The 26,309-nt window shown below is 40.4% G+C and overlaps 1 protein-coding gene across 1 annotated transcript in view; it reads right to left on the reverse strand.

Annotated features, from left to right (window-relative positions):
- The window catches only part of ADGRG7 (adhesion G protein-coupled receptor G7), a 64,533-nt gene that overhangs the window by 6,018 nt on the left and 32,206 nt on the right, over window positions 1–26,309 (reverse strand). The window contains exons 12-16 of the mRNA XM_040980923.1: window positions 24,164–24,507; window positions 23,425–23,521; window positions 17,647–17,802; window positions 14,772–14,928; window positions 7,226–7,453 (exon numbers count right to left, since the gene is read on the reverse strand). Of these exons, the coding sequence (XP_040836857.1) occupies window positions 7,226–7,453; window positions 14,772–14,928; window positions 17,647–17,802; window positions 23,425–23,521; window positions 24,164–24,507 (982 nt within the window). The remainder of the gene's footprint in view (window positions 1–7,225; window positions 7,454–14,771; window positions 14,929–17,646; window positions 17,803–23,424; window positions 23,522–24,163; window positions 24,508–26,309) is intronic.

The raw sequence follows: 26,309 nt of genomic DNA on the forward strand, positions 1-26,309 counted from the left end.
TTAGAGGGTGAATATACTATGGTATTATATAAGTGGAAAAATATTTTCATATCATTCACAAATATAAAGATACTTGAAAAAGTTCATGGAAATTGAATTAAAATTTATTTTGGTACAAAATTTTTGAAATCTGAGGTTTTTTTTTTATAATGCATATTTTCATGGACCTTTTGAATGCTCTTTGTATTTCTGAACACTCACCTTGCATAATTTGTTAGCCCTTTATCTTAAAGAAGATGAAAAAGCAAAACAGAATGGTATGATCTAATGCTGGTATCGCTTACAAACGATTTCTCAGGGAACTATAGTCCAATTCTAATCTACATTTTTCCCTAGAGGAGGTTTGGTACACGTGGAAGTATGACCTTTGTAATTTGCTGAACTTTAATATGAGCTTCTATTAAATCACAATGTAACAGCTGACACTTTTAGGAAAATTAAAATATCAAAAATGAAAGTGGTATTTCTGACCCAGTACTCACTAGACAATTGCAGAATTGGGAGGAAGCATTCTTTTGGGTCAGTGTCTGTTCAGGTCTTTTGTCAATTTTTGGTCAGTCTATTTGTTTTGTTGGGTATGGGGTTGTATGTGTGTATCTTTTAAATTGAAGTTGTTACAACAGTTCCCTTCTATTAACACCCTTCCTCCTTATCTACCATCTCTCCCTACTCTGGAAATTCTAATCCTGTTGGCTCTGTCTTGGGCCTCATCTTAGGGGCCATTAACTAAAGGGTCCAGTAGCATATTCAAAGGGGTTCCATAGAGACAAACATTTCCAATGACTGATAAATTGGTGTGTACTGGTTGTTTTATTGGCCTAGTTTTCCCAGCTGCCTGCAAAGAATGCCAACCTTGTCTGAACGAGGCAATGACAAACTGATAGCAATGGGTTTGATAATGCTGTCCCTTCTTTGGTGAAGCAAGGTGGTGATGCAAAGTGAGGCAAGGTAGACTTTCAGACAGTAAAAGTAAGGAGAAAAGCATTCCAGACTCCAACAACTGACCAGTGACCTCTGACCTGTGAAAGATCCAGAAAGGAAATCCAAAGGTCAGAATGGTTTGCTAAGCAAAGACAAGGCAGTAAAAAAGATACCGAGCCCGCCTTCCTAATAAAAAAAAATAATAAAAATAAATCTTAAAAAAAAAAAAAGATACCAGGCACTGGGATCACGCAAAATATACCAGAAAACTTGGAGTCAGAGCTGGTCATGCCCAATAGCGTGAAAATAGATCTACAGAGCTCTGCATCTCCCTTTCCCACAATTCTTCTTTAAGTTACCTCTACTCCTCCACTCCTTTGTTTTACTATTGTACGTCTTTTTAAAAATTTGTTTATTTTTACATAGTTGGTTAGGATGTAAAGTGTCAAGAGCTACAGGAAAGTGGGTGATACCATTGTTTTCTCATTCTCTTTTTTCCTTCCTGTATGTGGGGGAAGAGAACAGATAAGAGGAGAAGCCACACCCAGCCTTTCAACCACCTCCATACCCTGGGATGGGAGAAAGCCACCTGATGCCATCCCAGGGTCCCTAATGTGGGGTATACGCCAAGGGTTCCACTCAAGTGGTTTTGATAGTTCAGCAGTTCTAAATTGCTGATGACCTCACCACTCCAAGCATGATGAAAGCTCTCCATAATCCATTGGCTGACATAGTCCACCTTGGAGTCTCCATTTGCCCAGATATTCATTGCCAATGCTTGGATGGAGTGATTGATCAATTTGTTCTGTTCTCCATACTCTCTTATGGTATCAGATGTCCTCTGCAAGTTCTAATGTGCTGCTATATCCTCCATGTGCATCTGAATATGCTGTCCACTGCTCTGTCTAAGCCACTGAGGAAGTCAAGTTCTGACACATACACTCCACAGTCAGATCATAGAATCTGCAATTCTCTTCATGGTTGGAGATCTGAGTCCAGTGGTTCAGTTGGGGGATCCCCAAAGACACCTCATCTGAGGTGATCCCACACCTGATTCTTGTCTGTGCTTACCAATAGAATCCAGCACTGTGCATCACCCAAATCAGCCTCCACACACATTGGTGGTTGAAACTGCTGGGTCAGTTCTGTCTCCAGCCTTGTCTTCTTTGCAAACCACACACTCGGCCTTTACATAAAACAGCAGGAACTGCAGCCTAGTTGGAATGATCCCCAACAATCCCCACCAGGCCTGACCCATGCCTTGGTTCCCATACTTGCCAGCACACACAGCAGACTGGTCCAGTCTGTCGCACATCCCATTAGGCTCTTGTACAGGTCAGTGGGCATTGAAGCCTAGTTCAATCCAACCAGCCCCACTATCCAGTCCACTCTGGTGCTGGCAGGTGCCATTCTCTGTCCTGGTTCTCATGCTCACCAGGGGGAGTGGCAAACCCAAGAAGGAGGTGCCCACTGTTTCCCTAATGGGCCCACTCCCACCCCTTAATCTTGCATTCTAGGTGGTTCTGCAGTTTAACCTGACAGAATTGGCCCCCAGTGCCAGCATCTGCCAGCTGATGCTGTAGCAAAGCCTAACCAACCAGCACCCACCCTGACTTATACATGCACCAGTAGGAACAGGTAGCCCAGCCTGGCTTTCCCCTTGACCCAGCTCACATGCAGGCCAGCAGGGGCCTGGTCTTCCGCTGATCCAACTCTCACGCTTACCCGAGACTCCCCTACCTGGTTCGTCCCACTACCCGCCAGGCCTCTCATGTGCTGCTTGAGTGCTTTGGTCCGCATGACCTGCCTCACCTCAGCATTTGTCAATGGGTGCCTGTATCCTGGCCCAGCCTGACCCATCCCCAGTTCCAGCTCACACTGGTGGGGGCCATAGCTTAGCCCAATCCAACCAGCCCACAGTCCTGGCCCTAGTGTGAACTGACTGGTATTGCAGTCCGACCTGGCATGTCCCACACACCATTCTAGTTCTCAGATCTGCACTTGATCTTAGCCAAAAGGCCAAGAACTGCCAGCAGGTGATACGAACTGGCTCCGCCTGGCTCATCCCAGACCTGAGCCAAATGTACACCCCTGGGTACTATAACCTGGCCTGGTCTAGGCTGCTCCCTGTCTTGGCTCTTCTGCTCACCTGCAGGAACTGTGTCCCAACAGAGGAGTCCCCCAAGTTCCTTCATCAGAATCTCTCCAAATGCCAGATCTCTCACACACCAGTAAGTCCATATCCCAGCCTAACTTAATCCACCTTCTGTACTAGCAGGAACAGTGGCCTTTCCTATTGAATAGATGGCAGGGCTAGATCCCAGCACCTGACAGAATGGATGGTCCTCATCCATTCTGATTCTTACTTTTGAGTGCTAAAGCCCAGCAAAGCCTGGTCTACAACCTGACACAGCTCACCCATGGCTTAGCAGGGGCAGGGACCCAGGCCAAACCAGATCGCAGCACCCACCCTGATTCTCATGAGCATCAGTGGGTATTGGAGTCTTGCCCAGTCTGGTGCACCCCATACTCCATCCACAATCATGCAGAGCAAAATTGCAGTCATGTCCAAACCAGATCGCAGCACCCATTTTGGCCCTTATATTCATCAGTCAGAACCACAACCCAGTCAGGGTACCCCTTAGCTCCCCAAACAGGCCTATTCCATCCACACATCTCATACATGTCAGTGGTAGGTCTGACCCAGCTCTGCATCGTCCATCATCTGGCTTGGCCTTCAGATGCTGCAGCCTGGCTTGAACCAGCCAGCCCCCAGTCCCAACTCTCACTGGCAGGTGCTGGAACCTGACCCTGCTCAGTTGGCTTCCATCTCTGGCTCATGCAAACTGGAAGGTGTGATAGCTTAGCCCCAAATGACCTGTATTCCAGCCTGGCTTCTGCACTTGCCAGTGGGCTAAGGTTTGCTCGGCCCTGCCCAGTCTACCCCTTTCCAAAACCAACCCATACACTTGCCAATGAGTGGATCTACTTTGCTAAGCCTGCCCAACACCCAGGATTGAACCACTTGTTCACCAGTAGGAGCTATGAACCACTAGGGGATTTTCCCAAGTTCCCCACCAGGCCCAAACCCAGACCCAAATCTCACACATGCCAGTGGGTGCTAGGCCCTTACCCAGCATAGCCTGCCCCCTCCATCCCAGCCTTTGTATGAGCTGGTGGATGTTGTGGCCTGGCCCACCCCCACACTGTTTTAGGGTGCACATACAGGTACTGAAGCCTGGACCTGCCCAGCCTGTTCCCAGCTCCAGTATCTGTGTCAGAGGGGTCCATGGTTATGCTTAGTTCAGCCCATTATCACCAGAACTCTTAAGCTAACCAGTAGGATCAAATATCCTCCACAGAATCTACCCCTCAGACCTGGTTCTCTTGCATGCTGGTTAGTGTCATGCCTAGCCTAATGTGACCTGTCCCCTATTCCAACACTCACTGTCAGGTACTGGGACCTAGCCCTGCCAGACAGGCCCCAGCCCTAGCTTTCGTGTGGAATTGTGTGTGGTGATCAACGGTGTTCTATGCTAACAAGCCCAGCTGAGGTTGCCTGTGTGGGCTGGTGCATCAGTCTGACTCAAAGGTTTTCCAGCCTCTCCCCTCCGAACCATCAGGTCTCAGTTCCCTCACTTACCTGCAAGTACAGCTATGTCTGCTACTCAGCAGTATTGCAACTTTTTTTAAAAAATGTTGTAAGTGGACCAAATCTATTCCAGAAATAAGTTAGAAACAGACTCTTAAAAGCTCAGGAGTCTACTCACCAACTGGCACCGGCTGGTGGACTGTCCCATTCCACTGCACATAGAAGAGGGGAGTAGCCTCAACCAGCCACGTTTTGGGGGTTCTTAAGCAATGCTCATTCAATAAAGCAAGAGCACTGGCATATGATGTGAATCATTCAATCAACCAAATGTACATCAGTGCACAGCACAAATGATCCAGTCAACTATAGTGGCATGGAACACAGACACCCAGTTTAAACATCCCATCAGTAAGAGTCACATCCCACCTAGTAGCGAACAACAGAACCAGACAGACAGTTCCTACCAATTCTACTTACAGAAAACATTTGCATCAGCTTACTTGCATTCGCTTGCTGCCTGAGCTGTAAAAGAAAAGCAAGATCTCATCCTGGAATGAGATACCCTCTTGTGATAAGCACTCTCACTCCCCTTTGGGGGCTGTGTAGGAATGCAAGATTATTACACTGTCAGATTACGAACAATTCCCAGAAATGTTTCAGAAGATCTAACCTCACTTTTGCCATTTTTTATTATCTGGGCTGTCAAAATTTGCAGAGAAGAGAGACAGAATAAAGATCTTCCATCTGCTGATTTACTCCCCAAGTCATTATTATGGCCAAAGTTAAGCCGATCTAAAGTCAAGAGCCAGGAGCTTCTTCTAGGTCTCCCATGTGAGTATGGGGTCCCAAGGCTTTGGGCCATCCTTGACTGCTTTCCCAGGTCACAAGCAGGGACCTGGATGGAAAGTGGAGCAGCCAGGGCATAAATCAGTGCCCATATGTGTGTGGGATTCAGGCATGTGCAAGGTGAAGATCTAGCCACTGAGCCATCATGCTCAGTCCGTCTCAGCATTTTAAACACCACAGAATCAGGAATGACTTTTTGTTGATAGTATTCAGAAGGCTGCATGGAGAGCTTGCATATCTTTGGCACAGCTATTTTTAGAACATTATATGGAATGTTAATTTATGTAGCCCAAGAGTGCTACAAATAGTATTGAGAAAACAGCTATAATCACAGAGGAGAACACATATATCATACTCGCAGGCTAAACATGGCACTTGGATAATTTTCTTTCCCATAGAAGCTTATTTTCATTCAAACACAAACTTAGGGCTACTATGTATTATACACTTCCAGTGTCCAACCTCTATGCTGCACTGTAACTCCGTTAAGAACACCAGCCTTTGGGAGTTGCTTTTCTTCTTCATTCTCCATACTTTTCCCCGTCTACCATAAGGTCTTACAGATTAAATAGGCTTTTGTTAGCTTGCCTAAGAATCCAATGGTTATTTACAACTATTGCCATAAGAACACACCTTTTTTAGAAAGTGTTAAGAAGAATATACCAAGGTCACATGAACAGTCGCTGATCTCTTAATTCAATGCACTCACAGCAACTGCCTAGTTTATGGCAAAACTGAACCACCAATTCTAACTGTGTCTCCCAGGTTCGGTGGAGTAGTTATCCCATTCCAATGGAAGTCACTTTTTACTCTAAGAAACCACTTAAAATTGAAATAGTTGAAATCCCATGAGCAAATAGATTTTTTTAAAGTCATAGCTGAAAATTATATCTATCATTTTTTAAATTTCTGTGCCATTCCATTACCAACATGGTAAATATATTAAGAACTAGAAAGGAGTATCCAAAGGATTTAGTAACCAACTAATAAGTCTCCTAAGCCAGTTCCTGTAGAACTGGTTCTTCTGATTATAAAATGCATTTTAAAAATCCCTTTCCAGAGGTTAAACTGGTGCCAAAATTACTCCTTGAAAATAAAACTGTCATGCACATGAAACTTTCAGATATTCAGAGATCAAAACTACAATACATACAAATAATCCCTATCCTGTCCAACAAGAATCATTTTGTTTTAGAAGGAATACTTTTTAAAAAGATTTTACTTATTTTTATTGAAAAGACAAATTTATAGATAGAAGGAGAGACAGAAAAGTCTTCCATCTTCTGGTTCACTCCCCATATGGCCACAACAGCCAAAGATCAGGAGTCAGGATCCAAAGTCAGAAGCCAGGAGCTTTTTCTGGATCTCCTACATGGGTACAGAGACCCAAGATTTTGGTCCATCGTCTACTGCATTCCTGGGCCACAGACAAGGAGCTGGAAAGCAAATGGAGCAGCCAGGACATGAGCTGGTACCCATATGGGATCCTGGTGCTTGAACGTGGAGGATGAGACAAACAAGCCATCATGCCAGCCCCAAGAAGGAACATTTTTGCCCTCATGTCCATTTTAGTAAAATTTTTAAAAAGTTTTGTATTTTTGTCAAGGTGTATCATAAGTGCTTTATGATATAAGAAACAATGGTAATCACAAATGCTGTGTGAATTCCTTCACTTCCTTTGAATAAAAATCAATTGGATAATATTAAAAATAATTAGTTTTTCCTAATTCTTTATCCCGAGCAAATATAAATATATTTAAAAAGTCTTTTTTGGGTGGGCTGAAAAAAAATTGTAAGTAGGAAATCCAAAACTCACAAATGTTGAATAAAAAGATGACAATAGGTAGCCTAGATACTTGAGTTTACCAGATGCTCTTCAGAGCACACAATGTCCTCGGATGGCTCCAGCAGCCTGAATCGTCCATACAGGGTGGGAATGGATCTGAGCATGTTGTACATCCTCATTCGCAGCCTGGGCTGAGTGATGGAAGGTTTCATTCTCCCCATTGACGACGACAGTGACGTCCACACCTTGGAAGCTTCACTCATGAAGATTTTTGTTCTGACAGTGTAGAGGATAAAAATTTGTAATCCCTGTAAACAGAAGAAAAGGTTGCACAACAGGTAAGGGCTGCAGTACAGGATCAGGAGTAAGATTTCCTCTGCTCTGCCACCGCCTTTTCACATTGTGCACGGCAGCTGCCAGAAGCTTTCATAGCTCAGGGTTGCAGCTGACATATGTATATATAGCAACACATTTAGAAGGCCTAAGTTTAGTCTCAGCTACCTGCTATCTAACTCAACAACTTCACTTCTTAATTCCTACTTTAGTTTCTCAAAGGGGACATACATATTAGCTGTGGAATAGCTAATTTTACTTATAACTCCAATAGTCTATGATTTTAGGTTTCATAGATTTTTTTGGCAATATAACTATGAATCTGGTGGCTGTACAGGAAAAAAATCTTTTTTTTTTCTGAGTCCTTCTAGTCACAGTTTCTGTGTTCTTCACAAATGAAAATCAGATGTAAGTGAAGAATGAAGCTGCAACTAATACTTTCTACATGTTTTTAATTGAAACTGTCATTGAAGTTCTGTCAGGAGCAGACAGTTGCTTCTATTTAATCCTCATCATTTGATCCTTCTGTTTTAATTCCTAAATCTGCCCTATAATATGTCTTACTATCCCCATGTGATAGATAAGCAAGCTAAAATCAAGATAAGTTAAATAACTGCCTCAAGGTTACTCAGGCAGTAATCATCAGATTCTAGAATTGTCTGGCTCCAAAACCTCTCTTCTTTCCAATATATGGTGCTATTCCTTGCTTATAGCTTTAACAAAAAGATAATGTAGAATATATTATTACCTTCTAAGACACCTCTACTAATTCCTCACTAACATCCTTTGCAGAACTAACAAATTGAGTAGCTTCTATGGCTAGTGTAGTTGATAATATTGTAGCAATATCAGTTTCTTCTGATGTTGGTAATGTATCATGTTCATATATGATAGTATCATCAGGAATAGCAGGGAAAAATGTATGAGGAATGAACTGTTTTTCCAAATTATTGTTTCAAATTATTTCAAGCTTTAAAATACTTTTTTCAAATAAATATCCATAGATTTCACCAAGACTGTCACGTATTGGGCCCCTAGCCTTATAAATATTTATCTCAACAGTCATGTACTGTTAGCACCATTGTAGAAGATCCCTGGTGCTATGGTACAATAACTCAAAGACTCCATTAGTTTGACTAATGCAGTTGAAGGAAGTAGCATGGGATAGATCTCTAATTGAAAGTAGGAAGAATAACTTCTTTTTCCCAAACTGGCAGTATCTAAGTCATAAGAAGGAAAGCTCTGTGACACAATGACAAAGACTTCAGAAGGCAAGAAGTCATCTCTGGACTTCCTGCCTGCTCAATGGAGAGAGGTTTATTTTGGGCAAATGAGAAATACGTTTCCAAAAATCTAAATTCTAGTGAAAGAGTGGATATTTGGCGTAAGGGTTGAGGTATCACTTGGGATGCCTACCCCTCCCATATCAGAATGTTTGGGTTCGAGTAGAGGTTCTGCTCCCTATTCCAGCTTCCTAGTAATGAGTATTCTGGGAGGCAGATAATGCATTAAAGTGATAGAATCCCTAATATCCATGTTGGAGGCATGGTTTCAAATCCAGTTCCACATTTCTGCATGGCCCAGAAGCAACTGTTTTAGGTTTTTGGAGAATAAACCTTCAGATAAGCATTTCCACTCCCTCTGTCTCTCTGTCTTCAAAGTAAGTTACATAAAAAAAAGTAAATTTTTAAAGCAAAAAATAGATCCTAAAGAAAACACAAGACTGAATCAAATTGCTTGTCTGTATGATAATTAGGAACTAATTCTAGACCATGAAGAATCATGGGACCCTGTTTTGGTGGAGTCCATTTCTGTCCTTTTGTCCATCTCCTCAATTTGGTTTCCATTGCCCAAGGGAATAAATCTTAACAGGAACTTGACAGGCTTAGAAACATAGTGGTAGCAATAAATACAGTTAAGCAGTTCCTGACATTGCACTATAGAACTGATTATCATCTGAGTCAAGTCTGTTTTACCTAATGCCCTTCCCAACCATTTCCCAACATTATATCAAAGACTTCCCTCATCAACCATAGACAACTAACATGACACCAGTTTCACATAGAGGGTTTCACTTTCAGCAACTCATTCAGTCATCAAACTCTAGTATCTTCACAAAATACTAGACATTTACACTATTAAGATTTTGCACTCAGACAACTGATATTCTAGTCAAAAAGAAGATGTTTATATGTACAAAGGTTTAATTTTATAGAGTATGAAAATTGAAAGGAAAAATGAAGCTAAAATACAATTCTATTTTGGCAATAAATTATATTTACTTAACTCATATTTAAATACAATGAAAGTGATCACATCTAGGGAATAAAGCCCATCAATAAACAATCAATGTGGGTTGTTTGACTATCAATTTCCTGAGTGTGATAATACAATACAGTTATTCAAGATTTTTGAACTTGAAAGTTAGGTAAAGGGTACCTCGCAACTCTCTATTTTGTAACTTCTTTATCAGTAGAAAATTATTTAAAAATTATTTTGGAATTATTGTAAAAATTGAAAACAGGATGGCATATAAATGGAGAAAAATAAGAATTTTGGTTTCATCTCAAACATTTTCTGTAACATAAAATTTCAACAAGTCTATAGAATTTCCTTGAAAAAACTCATTTCCAAGAATTAAATGCCAAACTAATTTGTAATCATTGTGTTATTCTTAAGATAAACTCTCGGGCCCGGCGCGGTGGCGCAAGTGGTTAAAGGTCCTCACCTTGCCGCCCGGGATCCCATATGGGCGCCGGTTCTAATCCCGGCAGCCCCGCTTCCCTTCCAGCTCCCTGCCTGTGGCCTGGGAAAGCAGCAGAGGACGGCCCAAAGCTTTGGGAACCTGCACCCGCGTGGGAGACCCGGAAGAGGCTCCTGGCTTCGGATCGGCATAGTATCGGCCCGTTGCGCTCACTTGGGGAGTGAATCATCGGACGGAAGATCTTCCTCTCTGACTCTCCTCTCTGTATATCTGCCTTTCCAATGAAAAAATAATAAAAATAAATCTTTAAAAAAAAAAAAAGATAAACTCTCAACAAGAAAGTACTCATTAATGTTTACAACATATACACTAAATGTAATTGATAAAAAAATACTACCTTTGTGGCCTGCATAATGCCACAGCAGGCTAAGCCACTACCTGAGGTGCCAGCATCCATATGAGCACCATGTCCCAGCTGCTCCTCTTCCAATCTAGCTCCCTAAAAATGTCCCTAGGGAAACAATGGGATATTGCTAAGTACTTGGGCTCCTGCACCTATTTGAGAGACCTGGAAGAAATTCCATGTTCCTGCTTTTGCCTGGCCTAGTCCTGGTTGTTGCAGCCATCTGAAACTTCAATCAACAGTGAAAGATTTCTCTTTCTCCCATCTGTCTCTTCTTTTGTAACTGCCTTTCAGATGAATAGGTAAGTCTTTATTGGTTTATTTATTTGACAGAGAGATCTCCCATCTACTAGTTTACTTGCCACATGCCCACAAAAGCCAAAGCCAGGAACTAGGTACATAATTCAGATTTCTCTCGTGAGTGGCAGGAACCCAATTATATGAACCATGACCTGTTGCCTCTAAGATTCACAATAGCAGAAGGCTGGAATAAGGAGTAAAGCCAGGACTCAAACCCAGGAATGCGAATATTTAATTCTTCCTCACACTTGGAAAAGAGTATTAGGCCCAGAACTAGACTTGCCACAATGAAATCCAATGTAAGGCAGAACTCCACAAACCTGCCCCCAATTCAGTATCTGTGAACTGAACATCTAGAATTGTGTTAATTGGGTAGCCAACGGACTGATTTCTAACACTCCTGCACCAATCTTAGATGGCACTAAGAAGTGGGAGCAGGAAAATAGAACTAGGCACTGAACTAGGCACTGCAGAACCAGAATACATACTATGGCTTATGAAGAAGAGAACTAAGCACACAGTATCTGCCATTCCATATCTCAAGGTCAACCCCAAATCAAGATTTTGTTTGGCAAGAAAAAGTTAAACAGTAGTCTCTTCACAGTCTTCCCGCATGTGACAGGTACCTGAGGTATTCACCGCTAAGGGGACATGTGGCATTCACAAACCCTGTACTCAGTGTAGGAATTTCTGCATTACCAGACTCCTGCATTGTCCCAAAGAAAGAGCCCAGTCCACATTGTGTCTTCCCCTAGCCTCCTGCTCTCATGGAGCCCTCATGAGATCCCTTCTTACTGAGGGTCCTGTGAAGCAGTTAAAAGATCTATGAGCCAGTCAGGGGTCCTGTCTATTCTCAGATGGCCCAGGGAAGGACTTGAGCAGCATACCCTGAGAGACTCAACCTGCAGACACCTACAGAACACATTGGGTGTCCCCATCACTTTCCTAGAAGCAGTTGAGTGGTTCCATCTGTGTACTGTCAGCCCTAGGAAGCCACCAGACAACCGTCCTGAATAACTCAACCCATAGAAGCACATGGAAGCAGATAAATGGTCCCACCTGTGCACTGTCAGCCCTAGGAAGCCACCAGTCAACCAGTCCTGAATAGCTCAACCCAAAGAGGCTCGTGGAAGCAGATAAATGGTCCTACCCACATACTTACAATACTGGGAAGCAACCAAGTGGCTTTACTCGAAGGGCTCAGTTAGCTGAGGCCCTTGAATAACAACAAGGTGTCCCCAGGAAGAAGTTGAGCAGCCTGTTCTTAGAAGTTCAATCTACTGAAGCCATGAGAGGTAGCTTTTAAACTCACCCACCCATCCTTAGTCCCAAGAAAGCAGCTGAGCACAACATCCTGTGCTATTCAGTCTCTTGAAACTGCTTTTACAACCTTCAGACACTGACACTTGCCCTACCCTATTAATCAGTAGGCTAGAACACATTAACCTGGGCCCATAGGGTAGCCAATACATGACCCAAGCTGTAAGAGCCCTACACCTGCAGCCAGGCATATCACACACAGAGCTGGCAGTGAACCTATACCATCTAAGGGAGCTGAATTCCTAGTGGAGATAGAGTCCTACAACTCCTAAAGCCCAGGAAGCTGAGACATCTGCAGATATCAGCAACATTGATTGCAGCTGAAGAAGTTACATGGTGCTTAACTAAAGCATCCACTTGGAATCAAAGCCAGCACAGCCTATCCAGCCACTACCATAAGACACATGAAAAAGGCGTAGAAAATTTATTCATTAAATAATTAGTGAAAACTTTCCAAATCTTGGCAAAGAAATGGAGTCCAAGAAGCCCAAAGCATCCCTAATAGATCTAATGGCAAAAAGAATCTGCTCCATGGTGTATTACCAAACTATCAAAAATCCAAGACAAAGAGAATTCTAGAAAAAGCACCAAGTCATTTAAAACAGCATCTCCATTAGATTAATAGAAGCCTACTCAGCTGAAATCTTCTATGCCACAAGAGAATGAGATAAAATATTAAGACTTAAAACAAATTTCCAGCCGGAATACAACAGAATCTCCAATTCATGAACCTTTGCATGAGAGAAAAGGATATATTTCTTAAAACATGTTTTTGATGAACATCTCTTCTACACAAAGGAAAAGAAATAATGTTGGCCCAATCACACTTCAGAAAAGGACACAGAACCTGAGTCTTACAGACATTTCTCCCCTCTCCCCATGATGTGCCTTAAAAAGAGAACCTTTTTATGGCTGAATGGTATTCTATAGTGTAAATTACTACATTTCTTTTGTCCCTTCATCCATAAACAGGCTTATGGGTAGGTTCCAAATCTTAGCAATTGTGAATTGAGCTGCTAAAAACATGTGGTTTTAGTTAACTCCCTCATACACAGATTTCATCTTATTTGGATATATTTCCAGGAGTGGGATGGCTGGATCATACAGCAGGTCTATACCCATGTGTCTGAAAAATTTCCCTACTGATTTTCCTAATGATAGCATTGGTCTTCATTTCCACTAACAGTGGGTTAGGGTACCTCTTCCCCCAGATTCTTATTGCCAATTTTTTTTTTTTTTTTTTTTTTTGGTTTTTAAATGTTTCTCATTTTCTCTGGGGTCAGAAGAAAGCCCATTTTGGTTTTGTTTGTATTTCTTGATAGCTAGAGAATCTGAGATTTTTTTTTTTATTTGTCTACTAGCCTTTTAAATTTTATCTCTTGAAAAGTCCTGTTTGGGCCCGGTGCGGTGGCGCAAGTGGTTAAAGGTCCTTGCCTTGCATGCCCGGGGTCCCATATGGGCACCGGTTCTAATCCCAGCAGCCCCGCTTCCCTTCCAGCTCCCTGCCTGTGGCCTGGGAAAGCAGTCGAGGACAGCCCAAAGCTTTGGGAACCTGCACCCGCGTGGGAGACCCGGAAGAGGCTCCTGGCTTCGGATTGGCATAGTATCGGCCCGTTGCGCTCACTTGGGGAGTGGATCATCGGACAGAAGATCTTCCTCTCTGTCTCTCCTCTCTGTATATCCGCCTTTCCAATAAAAAAAAATAATAATAAAAATAAATCTTTAAAAAAAAAAGAAAAGTCCTGTTCATGTCTTTTGTCCATTTCTTAACAGTGTTATTTGTTTTTCTGAAATTCTTTGGAAATCATCTCTTTGATGAGTAGATTGTGAATATTTTCTCCCAGTCTGTTGGGTGCTTATCCATTTTACTGATAATTTCTCTTGCAGAGCAGAAGCTTCTTAGCTTGATGAAATCCCATTTGTTTATTGTTGCTTAAAGACCTTACCATTGGAATAAAATGGACCCAGGTGGAAACCATTACACTTAGTGAAATAAACCAGTTCCAAAAGACAAATATCATATGTTCTGTCTAATCTGCATCTGCAACAACTTACACACAGACACAAAAGAGTAATCTTTATAAATGAAGTTAGCATACTGGGCATTAACTGCTGTATACAGCATGAATCTTTACTTTTGAGTAATAGTAGGATTTGCATTTTTATCTTTCATTATACTTTCATGCTGTGTTAGCATATCATCTTCTTTTTCCTCTTCTTTCCGTGTCATGATACATTTATACATCACTGAAAATTAGGCTTGTAACTGTGAAATGAAAGATTATGCTATTGTAATAACTCAGAGAAAAATAATAAGAGTAGGATATAGGGAAGAAGAAGGGCAAGGGAGAAGGAGGTGGAGGATCCTATATACTTCTAAATTAGTATCGTGAAAAATGTGAAATCCAATCATTTTATGTAAATTTTAAAAATAAAAATAATGAGGAAAAAGCCCAGAGATTCTTAAGAGCAAGTAGTAATGATCTCCAGGAAGTTTAAAGGGAAAACCCTTTGAGCCGGGGTGATGTCTTCTTCACTGCACAATGTTCTGCCACTCTCATCATACCTGGGTAGTGTTGAAAAGGCAGAAAACATAGTTGAAGAATAGTCTGACGTCAGTATCTTCAATTAGCATAAAGTATGCCAGAATCCAGGTAATTCCAAAGATAACTGCAATAGATAATGTGCTAAGAATCCTCTTTATGGATGAAACTGTTTTTGTGCTAGGGAAGAGAAAGCAAGAAATAAAACACTACTAATTAGCTTTTGATTTATTAGTAATATTGTTACTATTTTATTCAGAACATACAAATATGTATACATTGTTCATTTAACAAAACAGTGATGCTAGAAGTTATGTCGCTCTTGAGAAACTAAATTAGCAAAGTTCACTTAAAACATACATTGATATCACATCATGTTAGAAGCACTGCTTAATTACTACTACTGGAGAAAACTTGAACTAAGAATCAACTTATTCAGTGGAATTATATTTAATAAGCATTACTACAGGATAAGTAGTAAGGAATTCTTCTTTGGGCATCTGGAACCTTCCTATGCCTTGAATTGATAGAGAAGAAAATAGATTACTTAAATCTATATGACATATTCAGATATGAAGATAAAATGCACTAAGCATCTATACTCCAAATCAAAGATGGACTCTCAACGAAACTGTTAGATATATCTTGACAATAGGATTCTGGACTCTGTGCCATTGTGCATACCTACAGTGTCAGGATACACTTAAAGAGCTGAATGATGGTCTTATGACTGCTTATGAAGGAATACACTATTGTAATAATTAAGGGGAAATCAGGGAGGTTGGACGGGGATTTCGGGGAGGGAAAAAGGGAACCCATGAAACTAAAGTTAGAAAAATTTCAATATTACTTAGATGTGGGATGATCCTCTTCCTTCTCATGGTAAGTCTACACTCCTGAAATCTGAGCTTGGCCTCATGACTTAACTTTCATCAGTGAGACATTAACAAATGTTTCTAATAAGAACAGAAGGCATTTGCTTGTTAGAGTATACCATTTCCCGCTACTGTTTAGAATTCTGCCTTACCTGCCCCCCAAAATGTTAAGCGATTATGTGGAGCAGAGATGAGATTTCCCAACATCTCCTAACTCAACAGCTGCACCCATGATTAACCAATCACCAACTGCCAGACATAGAAGTGGAGCATGGTGGAATGGACTCCCGTTGCTGTTTAACCCACCCATGCATTTCTTCTGTTTCCTTCCAGATCAAAGCAAGGCATCTACCAGAAGATGCATGTTTTTCCTTACTCTTTAGCCAAATAATATTTGGCATATGTTCCTATACATCACTTAAGAGCCTACCTCCAATGCTCAAATTAACCAAACACCTATTCTCCAATGCTCAAATTAATGACACATAATAAATATTTATCATTAAAGTTTCTAAGTTTGGGGGTACTTTGTTACATGGCTAACTGATACATGAAAGATTGTTTTTTTAGGCAATTAAATTATAACATTATTTTCAACTTAACTAGGCCAATTAAAGGTTCATGAGTTATCACAATTTAGAAAAACATTTCTGGTTGATTTCTGCAATTGAAATGGTATTGCTTTGAAACTGGCATTGTAGCATAGTAGGTAAAGCTGCCACCTGTGAGTCAGCAGCCATGTAGGTGCCAGCTTGTATTCTGGCTATTCCACTTCTGATCCAGCTCCCTGCTGAAGATCTGGGAAAAGCAATGGAAGATAATCCATGTGCCTGGGCATCTACCAACTTCACAGGGAACCCAAATGAAGCTCCTGGCTTTAGCCTGGTCCAGCCCTGGAGCCATTGTAGACAACTGCAGAGTGGACCTGCAGATGAAAGAGCTCTCTCTCTGTAACCCCTTCAAACAAATCTTCAAAAAGAAGTCAATAAATAAACCTAAAACATACTGTTTTGTATAGAGGAAATAGAATCTACGTTGCACCTATACTCAGAAGTGTTCAAGTTTTTGCTGCTTTGCTACTAAAACATAGGCTTTAATGTTTACCAGCAAAAATATTTCCTTTGTATTTATGCTGAATATTAATTATTCATATGGGAAGCCCTTAATCTAAAAAGTACACCTAAGATTATATTCCCCCTAATGATAGTAGTTTTCACTCATATGTTCATACTAAGTAAATCCATTTGTAAGCTTACTATTGGATCACAGATGTATTTATAGAAACTCTACTAATTCTACATCTCATAGAATTAAGCCAGAACTCATTGCCTCATCCCATTTTATGCTATGAGAGGAGGGGTCCAGAGTGCATGTACTTAATGGTTTCTATTCCATCTTTCTACACCTGAGAGCTCTTGCTTTATGCCAGGAATGACAATAAAAAATGCCTAGTGAAATCAGAAAATTTACAGGAAAGAGAAGCAGTCTGGGGAGATCTGGTAAGCCAGACAGCGCATGTCACATGTGCAGAAAAGTGAACTCAGACACTGTCTAATATTCCAATTTTTCAAAAGAAAAATCTAATTTTCTGGAAAGTCTCTAATTTGTATGTGTTTGCAACTACATTTAAAAATTATAAGGCCATTGAGTAATCCAAGCACTATGTGTAAAACTTGGCCTATCAGTACTGGTTGATGAACTGAAAATATAATGGAGCATCTCCTCACAATCTTCTTTAATCAATTAAATTTGATGTCTTCAATATTTGGGGATAATAAATTACATTTTTTCTAGATATCTTCATGTTTTTAGTTGGGCATGTATGAAACACAAACATTTTATGTAGTATAGAATATTCACCTTGTAGTGCTGGTATTGGAAGCAAGTTGATGTACTTTCTGTCCCACCTCTGCCATTATGAAGGCATTTGAAAAACTTCCCAGGAATTACAGCTATATTATAGTGCTGCAACAGGAACTAGAGGAGTCTTGCCTGACCACTTCTTCTTCTTAACGAATCTTACCTTTTTAAATTCTGGTTATTCTTCCATAGCACCTTGACTGTTATTATAATTAATATAACAACATTGCCAATGAGGATAATGGTCATGGGTAGGATGAATGACCACAAAAATGGACTTCTTACATAATCATTGTCTTCTGGAATTGCTAGCCAGCAGCTGTTGGAAAGGAAAGAAATTATTTCAACAGACCAAGAAAGGCATACCAACAGATTTTCAGTACTATTAATATAATTGAAGTTCACGCAAAGGAAGTCCTGCAAAAATTCATTATCGTTTTGCATGTGAGATGACCTACAGAAATTCAGTTCAGTTGAAAAGCAAAGTGGTCAGATTCTGCTATAATTCTCTAGAATTAATGGGGGGAAAAATGAGCTCTTGGATCGAGCAGTTCTAAATTTAAGCTTCAAAACCTGTGATCTACAAGGTGGCTGATTTTAGGCAAATCATTGTTTAATTTTATTCTTCAATATGCAGCACATCTAGATGGGCCACAATATCAAGTGAAAAAATGATCACAAATAGGTAAGAGCTCCTTCTACATTTGTCTCCAGCTACCTGTTTTTAATCCTCTTCCTTCTCCTTGGTTTTTTTTTTTTTTTGGACCACATTAAATTTTATTGCATTTATGTGTTTTGCTTTAACATACACACACAAATTCTTTCAGGCAAAATGAACTTTTTAGCTTGGAGATCTTGCCAACTATATAGACAATAGCTTTAAAGGAATTAATGCATCACAAAAATCACTTAATTAGTGACACTTAATTAGTTATAATTGTTAAGATGCAGAACCTTTACTTTGAAGTTTTCTGGTCCTCAAAATTCATAAGGGCCACATGCATTAACTCAAAGTGGCATTTATTTTCAACTTAAAAACAAAGCCGGGCCCAGCGCGGTGGCGCAAGTTGTTAAAGGTCCTCGCCTTGCACACCCGGGATCCCATATGGGTGCCGGTTCTAATCCCGGCAGCCCCGCTTCCCTTCCAGCTCCCTGCCTGTGGCCCGGGAAAGCAGTCGAGGACGGCCCAAAGCTTTGGGAACCTGCACCCGCGTGGGAGACCTGGAAGAGGTTCCTGGCTTCAGATCAACGCAGCTCCAGCCGTTGCGCTCACTTGGGGAGTGAATCATCAGACGGAAGATCTTCCTCTCTGTCTCTCCTCTCTGTATATCTGCCTTTCCAATGAAAAAATAATAAAAATAAATCTTAAAAAAAAACAAAGCCAAAAAAATCTTAATCAAAGATGATAATGGATAAAATAACTGTAAAGGCTCTCATACACAATCTTTCTAAATTTTCACCCTGTACAAAATGGTTACAATGTCATTCAGGCTTGCTATATGCCCATGAAATCAAAAAGAAATCAATAAGAAATTTAACATTTCAACAGGCGAGGAACTCTTTACTGAAAGTATCTATGAACTTCTGGAAGACTTACTATCAAACTTGGAGAAAATGTTATTAACAGGTGAGCATATATTGAAGAAGGCAGTTTATAAATTAAACATTACAAAGCTTATGCTTATGTATACAACTTATAATATAGAAAAAAGGTGCTATTTGCCCAACAGTAAAGCATCACACTAACTCTATATAGCTAAGACTGAAAGCTTCTGTAAACACATTCACTATATCTCCAAAGCAACATATGCCTCAGATATTCTCATTTATTATTTAAATTATGCCAATCAGTTGCATTGTACAAATATCCATTGTACCAACTGGAGCATGTACCAGTTTGAGCAGGTTAAAACAACCTTTTGCTTTATTTAACTGTAAGACAAAGCTAACCAGTTTTTATTATATTATTATTATTATTATTATTATTATTACAAAGTTAGATTGAAAGAGAGGAGAGACAGAGAGAAAGATCTTCCATCTGCTGGCTCAATCCCCAAGCAGCTGTAACAACAAGAGCTGAGCCAATCTGAAAATAAGAGCTGGAGGTTCTTCTGGGTCTCCCATGTGGGTGCAGGATCCCAAGGCTTTGGGCCATCCCCAACTGCTTTCCCAGGCCACAAACAGGGAGCTGGATGGGAAGTAGAACAGCCAGGATACTAACCAGTGTCCTTATGGGATCCTGGCACACATAAGGCAAGGACTTTAGCCCCTAGGTTGTTGCACTGGGCCCCAAACTAACCAGTTTTAGGGAAATAGTTTCATAATCAATAAAGAGAAATCAGTATTAAATCCTCACAAGATAGAACACTCTTTAGGGCATGATACAATCCAACAGCCAAAAGGATTATGCCCCTATAGACAGAGTGCAGGAGAGAATATTTAGGAACCTGGAATGCAAGACCTAAATGTTTAGCATGCCAGTAAAAACTGTTAGAAATCCAAAGGCGAATTATGGATGCTTCTCTAGTACAACATCATCCAGCTTACTGCTTAGGACTACTAAAAGCTGATCTTTCACTACATGTTGTGGTTAGTGCAAATTAAAACCAAGACAATTTGGAAAAGTGTTAACTGAAATTCCAAAGAATTAAATGATTGTATAGCTAATCTTAATTTTGAATTCTGAAAATAATGCTACAAAACCCAATTATTTCCCTAGCTGTTTAGATTACCTGTAATTATCTTACATAATTAAAATTAAACATGGTTGCCTGCAAATTCCTTTCTAGAAGAATTAGTAGCAAAACACATTTTGGTTATACTTTGTTGCTCAGCCACCTACTCTCTTTAATATTTATTTATTTTTATTGAAAAGTCAGATATACAGAGAGGAGGAGAGATAGAGAGGAAGATTTTCCATCCAATGATTCACTCTCCAAGTGGTTGCAACAGCTGGAGCTAAGCTGATTCAAAGCCAGGAGCCAGGAGATTCTTCCAGGTCTCCCACGCGGGTGCAGGGTCCCAGGGCCTTAGGCTGTGTCCTAGGCCACAAGCAGAGAGCTGAATGGGAAGCAGGACTGCCGGGATTAGAACCATGTAAGATCCTGGACATGCAAAGTGGGGTCTTTAGCCACTAGGCTATGGCTCAGGCCCTATCCCCTCCCTCATCCCTGCCCCCCAAAATGCATTTCTTTACTTGAAAAATAGCTACAGAGTTGCAGCAACTGCCAGGGCTTGCCAAGCCAAAGTCAGGAACCAGGAACTGCATCTGGGTCTCCCACGTGGGTGCAGGAGCCCAAGCATTTGGGTCATCTTCCACTGCTTTACCAGGTGCATTAGCAGGGAACTGCATGGGAGTTGGAGCAGCTGGGACAGGAACAGGCACCCAGAAGAGATGATGGCATTGCAGAAGGTGACTTAATCTGCTCCACAACTCCAGTCCCCTACTTTAGGGACTCTGGAAGCTTCTTTGGTGATCAACTGAGAGACTAGCATTGATGAATGGGCATTGGGCGCAGAGTTAAAATGTCACTTTGGATATCTGAAATTTATATAGAAGTATCTGTTTTCAGTCCCAAGTCCTCTTTTAAATACAGCTTCCTGAAAATGCACACCCTCAGAGGCAGCAGGTCCCTGCCGAGCACATGGGAGTGAGACTAGGAAGAGGCTCTGGACTCCTGGCTTTGACCTATCCAGCTCCTCTGGCACTGCAGGCATTTTGGGACAGAACTAGTAGATACAATCTCTTCTTTCTCTTACTCCCCTTCTTTCTTCCCTCCCTCTCTCCTCCAGCTAGTTGCTTTTCAAATAAAATGAATTTTAAATTTTAATGAAAAACAAATATATAATAACTTTAGGAAACAAGATGGAGCCACTTTTTCTCCATGTAAATGTGAGAAACATTTAGAAGACAGCAGAAAGGATAAAGAAAATGAATGATTCAATTCTGTTGCACAAAGGGTGACCTGCAACTCATGAGCTATGCAAACTTTGGAAATACAATTTCTGAGAATTCGTATTTTTACTAAAAATGTGTATGTATATTTCAATAGAAACATCTCAATATTTCTTTTAGAAATGCAAGTGTTGATGGGTTGGGGGCCAGAGAGTGGGAGTCAAGGGTGTCTCTATGACCAAAGATGAAATGACATTACACATCCTTCCTTCTTTTCCCAACATCTCTTCTTACCTAGTGTCTTCCCCAACGTCTGACACTGTATGCAGGACAGGATTTGCTCATTGCTTATAACTCAGAGTAGGTTACATATATAAGTCAGTTGGCTTCTTTCTCCCGAAGCCTTTCCACTTTTTTTTTTTAAAGATTTATTTTTATTATTTTTTATTGGAAAGGCGGATATACAGAGAGGAGAGACAGAGAGGAAGATCTTCCGTCCGATGATTCACTCCCCAAGTGAGCCGCAACGGGTCGATACTATGCCGATCCGAAGCCAGGAGCCTCTTCCGGGTCTCCCACGCGGGTGCAGGTTCCCAAAGCTTTGGGCCGTCCTCGACTGCTTTCCCAGGCCACAGGCAGGGAGCTGGAAGGGAAGCGGGGCTGCCGGGATTAGAACCGGCGCCCATATGGGATCCCGGGCGTGCTAGGCGAGGACTTAACCACTTGCGCCACTGCGCCGGGCCCTCCACTTTTTTTTTTTAAGTGTGGGCTTGCCTGGGTTAGCATAGAATGTTAATAATGTAATTTGAAGTCAACAACATCCCACATGAGAACTTTATATTTTTAAATTATTTTTTAATAATTTCACTTAGTTGCTTAGGGTACAAAGGGTCAAGGGCTACAGGGTGAAAGTGGGTAATACCATTGTATCCCACATGAGAACTTTGGAACTTGCCCCTTATCTCTAATAGTATCATTAAAATGTTTAAATTTGAAAAGATACTCAACCATAATTAGTAGGAGAGAATGCAGTTTTGGGAGTAGAAAATCCAGCCAGGCTATTAGCCACCTAAATCTATAGCTAGATATGCTCAGTCAGGCAGAGCTAAGTCTGCTGATACCACAGAACTGCCTTTGTGAGTTGTTGAATATTTCCAAGAGTTTGGCTTTCAATTGGGACTTACGCAGCATCTGGGAATAAGAACTTTTTATTAAAATATAGAGGCTATAACTTCCCGGTTTTGTCAGCGAAATAGTGTTTGTTTGCTATTTTGAGCTTTAAATGCCCTTACTTTCTATTAAATATCAATTAAGGAATATAATAAAGACATGGCAAGATTAATTTTATGCTATAAGAGTGAGTTGATACGTTTACTTGTGAAGGCTTCAGTTGTTTGTATGTCATATGAAATAAAAGAACTCAGAGCTGAAAAAAAAAATGATTACATATAAAGAATGAGATGGGAATCTACATTAAGCATCAACTCTCTGGCAGCAGAAAAACTATCAGTTCAGCCCAGCTCACCTCTCTTCCTCACACACCAAAAGGTAACATCACAGAAATACTTCTGTAATGACAATTAGTTATTCACACTGAGTCACAGGAACACTCTATTTTGTTGGCAAATCTTCATTACGATAACTTCAATATAGAATAGGCTCATAGAAGTAAGACAGCATGCATATTCAATGCTCTTCCATTATTAAGTGCTCTCCTTCTTACTGGACTTCTTATAATAAGCCAAGAATGTGTTTTACCAGTAGTGATATCCCAGTGTCCTGTGATTTTTTTCAGACAATGAAAGAAGACAATTTAACAAAATAAACTTCAGATGTATAATTTCAGACATTCACTGCTTGTTTGCAAAAAACATATAGAAAATTTCCATGACCCACATTTAAGGTATGGTATGTTCTTTGAGACTGCAATGCCTACCACTAAACATGAAAACTAAAAACAAGATGCATGTAGCACTTGGAATCAACATCACTGAATTATACTCTCATGTCTCAAAGCAATAGGGAGTTTAGAAAACACAAACTCACAATTCCTCTTGCCGGTAGTCTAGTTCCCATTGTGAACCAACACTGCTCTGAGAGTAAATAACTCCCACTGTTACAGCCACTATGATGGCTGGGACTCCTATGTGATAAAAGAAAGGCACAGAATTATACAAGGTTGTGATTAGTTATAAAAGACCACGCATAAATCATACACCTGATTCATTTCAGGATGCATGGTTCTTTCCAGGAAGGACAATGATCCCATGCATATAGATCAATAATAAATACCACTTTTCTTCTAAATGTTTTCCTTTTATTATTTTCTGTACACATTTCTGATCTCTATGTAACCCTTACCACAATTTCTGTTTTTATTTGGCTATTACTCACGTAATTCTCACCTTACTGGATCACAACAGATTTTTGTTTGTTTGTTTATTTTCCAATAATCATTATTCATTCATCATGGGCAAAATGTGAGCAATCAATATTTGTCACGATTTAAAATTTTTCATATTTAAAAATTTTCATTTACATGAAAGGAATGAGCTTCATGTATCTCATATCCATGATATTTTCTACCCTCCCTCCTTCTTTTTAAGTTTTCTCTTAATTTTTACAATTATATATTTTCAATTTGCTTTATAATCACAAGTTTTTGGAATAAGCTACTAGACAGAATCTCCCCTAGAACATGGTCTTGAACTGTTAGGCATTCAATAGGTATCAGTCTAAATTATTTTAAGGAAATTAAATACTAAGAAGAGATGAAAACACTTACCCCAGCCAATTAATGAAATTAACAGAATGAAATGTCGAGGAAGGGGCTTCATGGTCCTAATTAGAAGAAAATAGAGCTGTGTGGCACTGAGTGCATTCCAGGTAAATGTCGCCAACAGAAAATAATGCAGTAAGATGGCAACCGCCGTACATGCGGAATTCTGGGTGTCAGTAATATCCTTTGTGGGTATTGTATTATCAAAATTATTGTCATTGGTGCCACTGTTTGTTGTCTGCGAGTTCTTATTGGAGTTTTCAATTCCAAACACAAAGAGGAGGTTGAAAATCAGCATTGATGTACACAGACTGACCAGTACCCAAGTTATTGAGGTTTTTCTGACTTTTCTGAAAAGAAACAGATCTAAATCATTAAATGGAAATAAAACAACTGGGAAAAAAAAAGAACTCCAATGAAGATGTGAGACAGTAGAGGATATTATTACCCAATGTGAATGCAACTTATAGCCTAATGAGACAGCTAGTAAATCCACCTTTCCAACCACATCCGCAAAAGATTCTCCTCTCATGTCTTTCCTGCAGGCTTGTTAGGTAGAATAAAGTGGGAGAGGTCTTTTCATACAGCTGGGTTCTCATCAAAAGTGACAGTCTACAAAGATTGCACCTGGTGAACCTTGAATAGTATTTATATCCCGTGTGACCTCATCTTGGTGCATGATACCTTGATTTATATAATGGAATATAACAGAACATTTGGCAGTATGTAAACACAACAGTAATTAGGGACCATGATATTTGCAAGTCCCACAAAATGCTTTATTTTCTTTTAACATTAGAAGACTAAACAAGTAAATATGCTTTTAGGTCAAAGAATATTAGTATATTTATCTCTATGCCGATGTAATCAGAAAACACAATTTTCAATTTGTCTAGTAAAGAAAGAATCTCAAAAAGCACAAGTGCCTAAGTCACACAAATCATGACATGGCCCCTCTGACACTTTGCCTTTTTGAGCTCCTGGAAATTACCAGCCTCATGGAAGAAGTCAGATGCCCTGCTGAGGAACCACATGGAAGTGCTCTGAGCAAATGGAGAGGGAGCAATGTCCAGCTGTCGCAACAGCCTGTGAGAGCCTCCTGATGACCTCAGAGCCAGCCACCACCTGACTTCAGTGTCACCAGAGACACGGGTAAGTCCAACAGAGACACACAGAAGAAGTGACAGAGAAAGTCAATACAAAAAGATATCTTCTCTCTGCTGGCCACTTTGCAAACAGCCAGAGCTGGACCAAGTCAAAGCCTGGAGCCTGGAAGTCCATCCGCACAGGTACCTGTGGCCCAAGCACTTGAGATGCCAGCATTGCAGGCAGTGGCTTAACCTGTTGTGCCACAATGTTGCCCACTAAGTAACTGTTTTAAGCCACTACATTTTTTAAGAGTAGGTTTAAGAATATATATACAGCAGTAGATAATAAGTCGTTTCATTTGCAGATATAGTTTGGATGTGCAGAACCAAATGTTCTTTAAAATTGTTTTTTGTCCCCTCGTTGCCTATTGTCCTTGTTCTAGAGGAATAGTTTTTCCTCTGATTTTGTCTGCAGGGTAACCAACCTTCAGAAGGTAGTGTGTGTGATGCGCTGTGTGCTGTGGGAGTAATGAGCTGTGGCATGTGTGTGGTGTGTGTGCATGTGTAGCATGGAGAACATGACACATGCAAGGGCCATTTATATGCTCTTTTTTGTATGTGTACATCTTCATATTGGCAGTGAAGGCAAATTTTCTCTTTAGAAAATTGATCTCAAAAGTGTAGTATGCCCCGGCTATAAGCGGCGGCTTTGCTATCTAGGCAAGTGTTACATTGCCTGGAGAAAAGTGGCCAGGAGCTGGTGAGAATTCTGCACCTTGTCAATATCACATTTGCATTAACTACACCAGTATGCTAGCATGGTTGCTTATTCTTCTTTTTCTTCTCTTTGTTTTTCTTTAATTTTAATTTATTTATTCTTTATTTATTTATTTTAGGTAAGTGACAAAGACATGGAATTCTAGGCTGGGACATGTCATTCTGGCCCCCAGTAAAATATTCCAGGGAAGAGATTCTAGGACTCATTGGAATGGGAGTGACTGCGGGCATGTTTAACAGAAGAATGACTACTGAGGGATTCCACAGACTTGGCCACTGCACTCACA

Source organism: Ochotona curzoniae, unplaced genomic scaffold, assembly GCF_017591425.1.
Source record: "Ochotona curzoniae isolate NIBS_2020 unplaced genomic scaffold, NIBS_Ocur_1.0 contig_3498, whole genome shotgun sequence".
NCBI classification, from domain to species: domain Eukaryota; kingdom Metazoa; phylum Chordata; class Mammalia; order Lagomorpha; family Ochotonidae; genus Ochotona; species Ochotona curzoniae.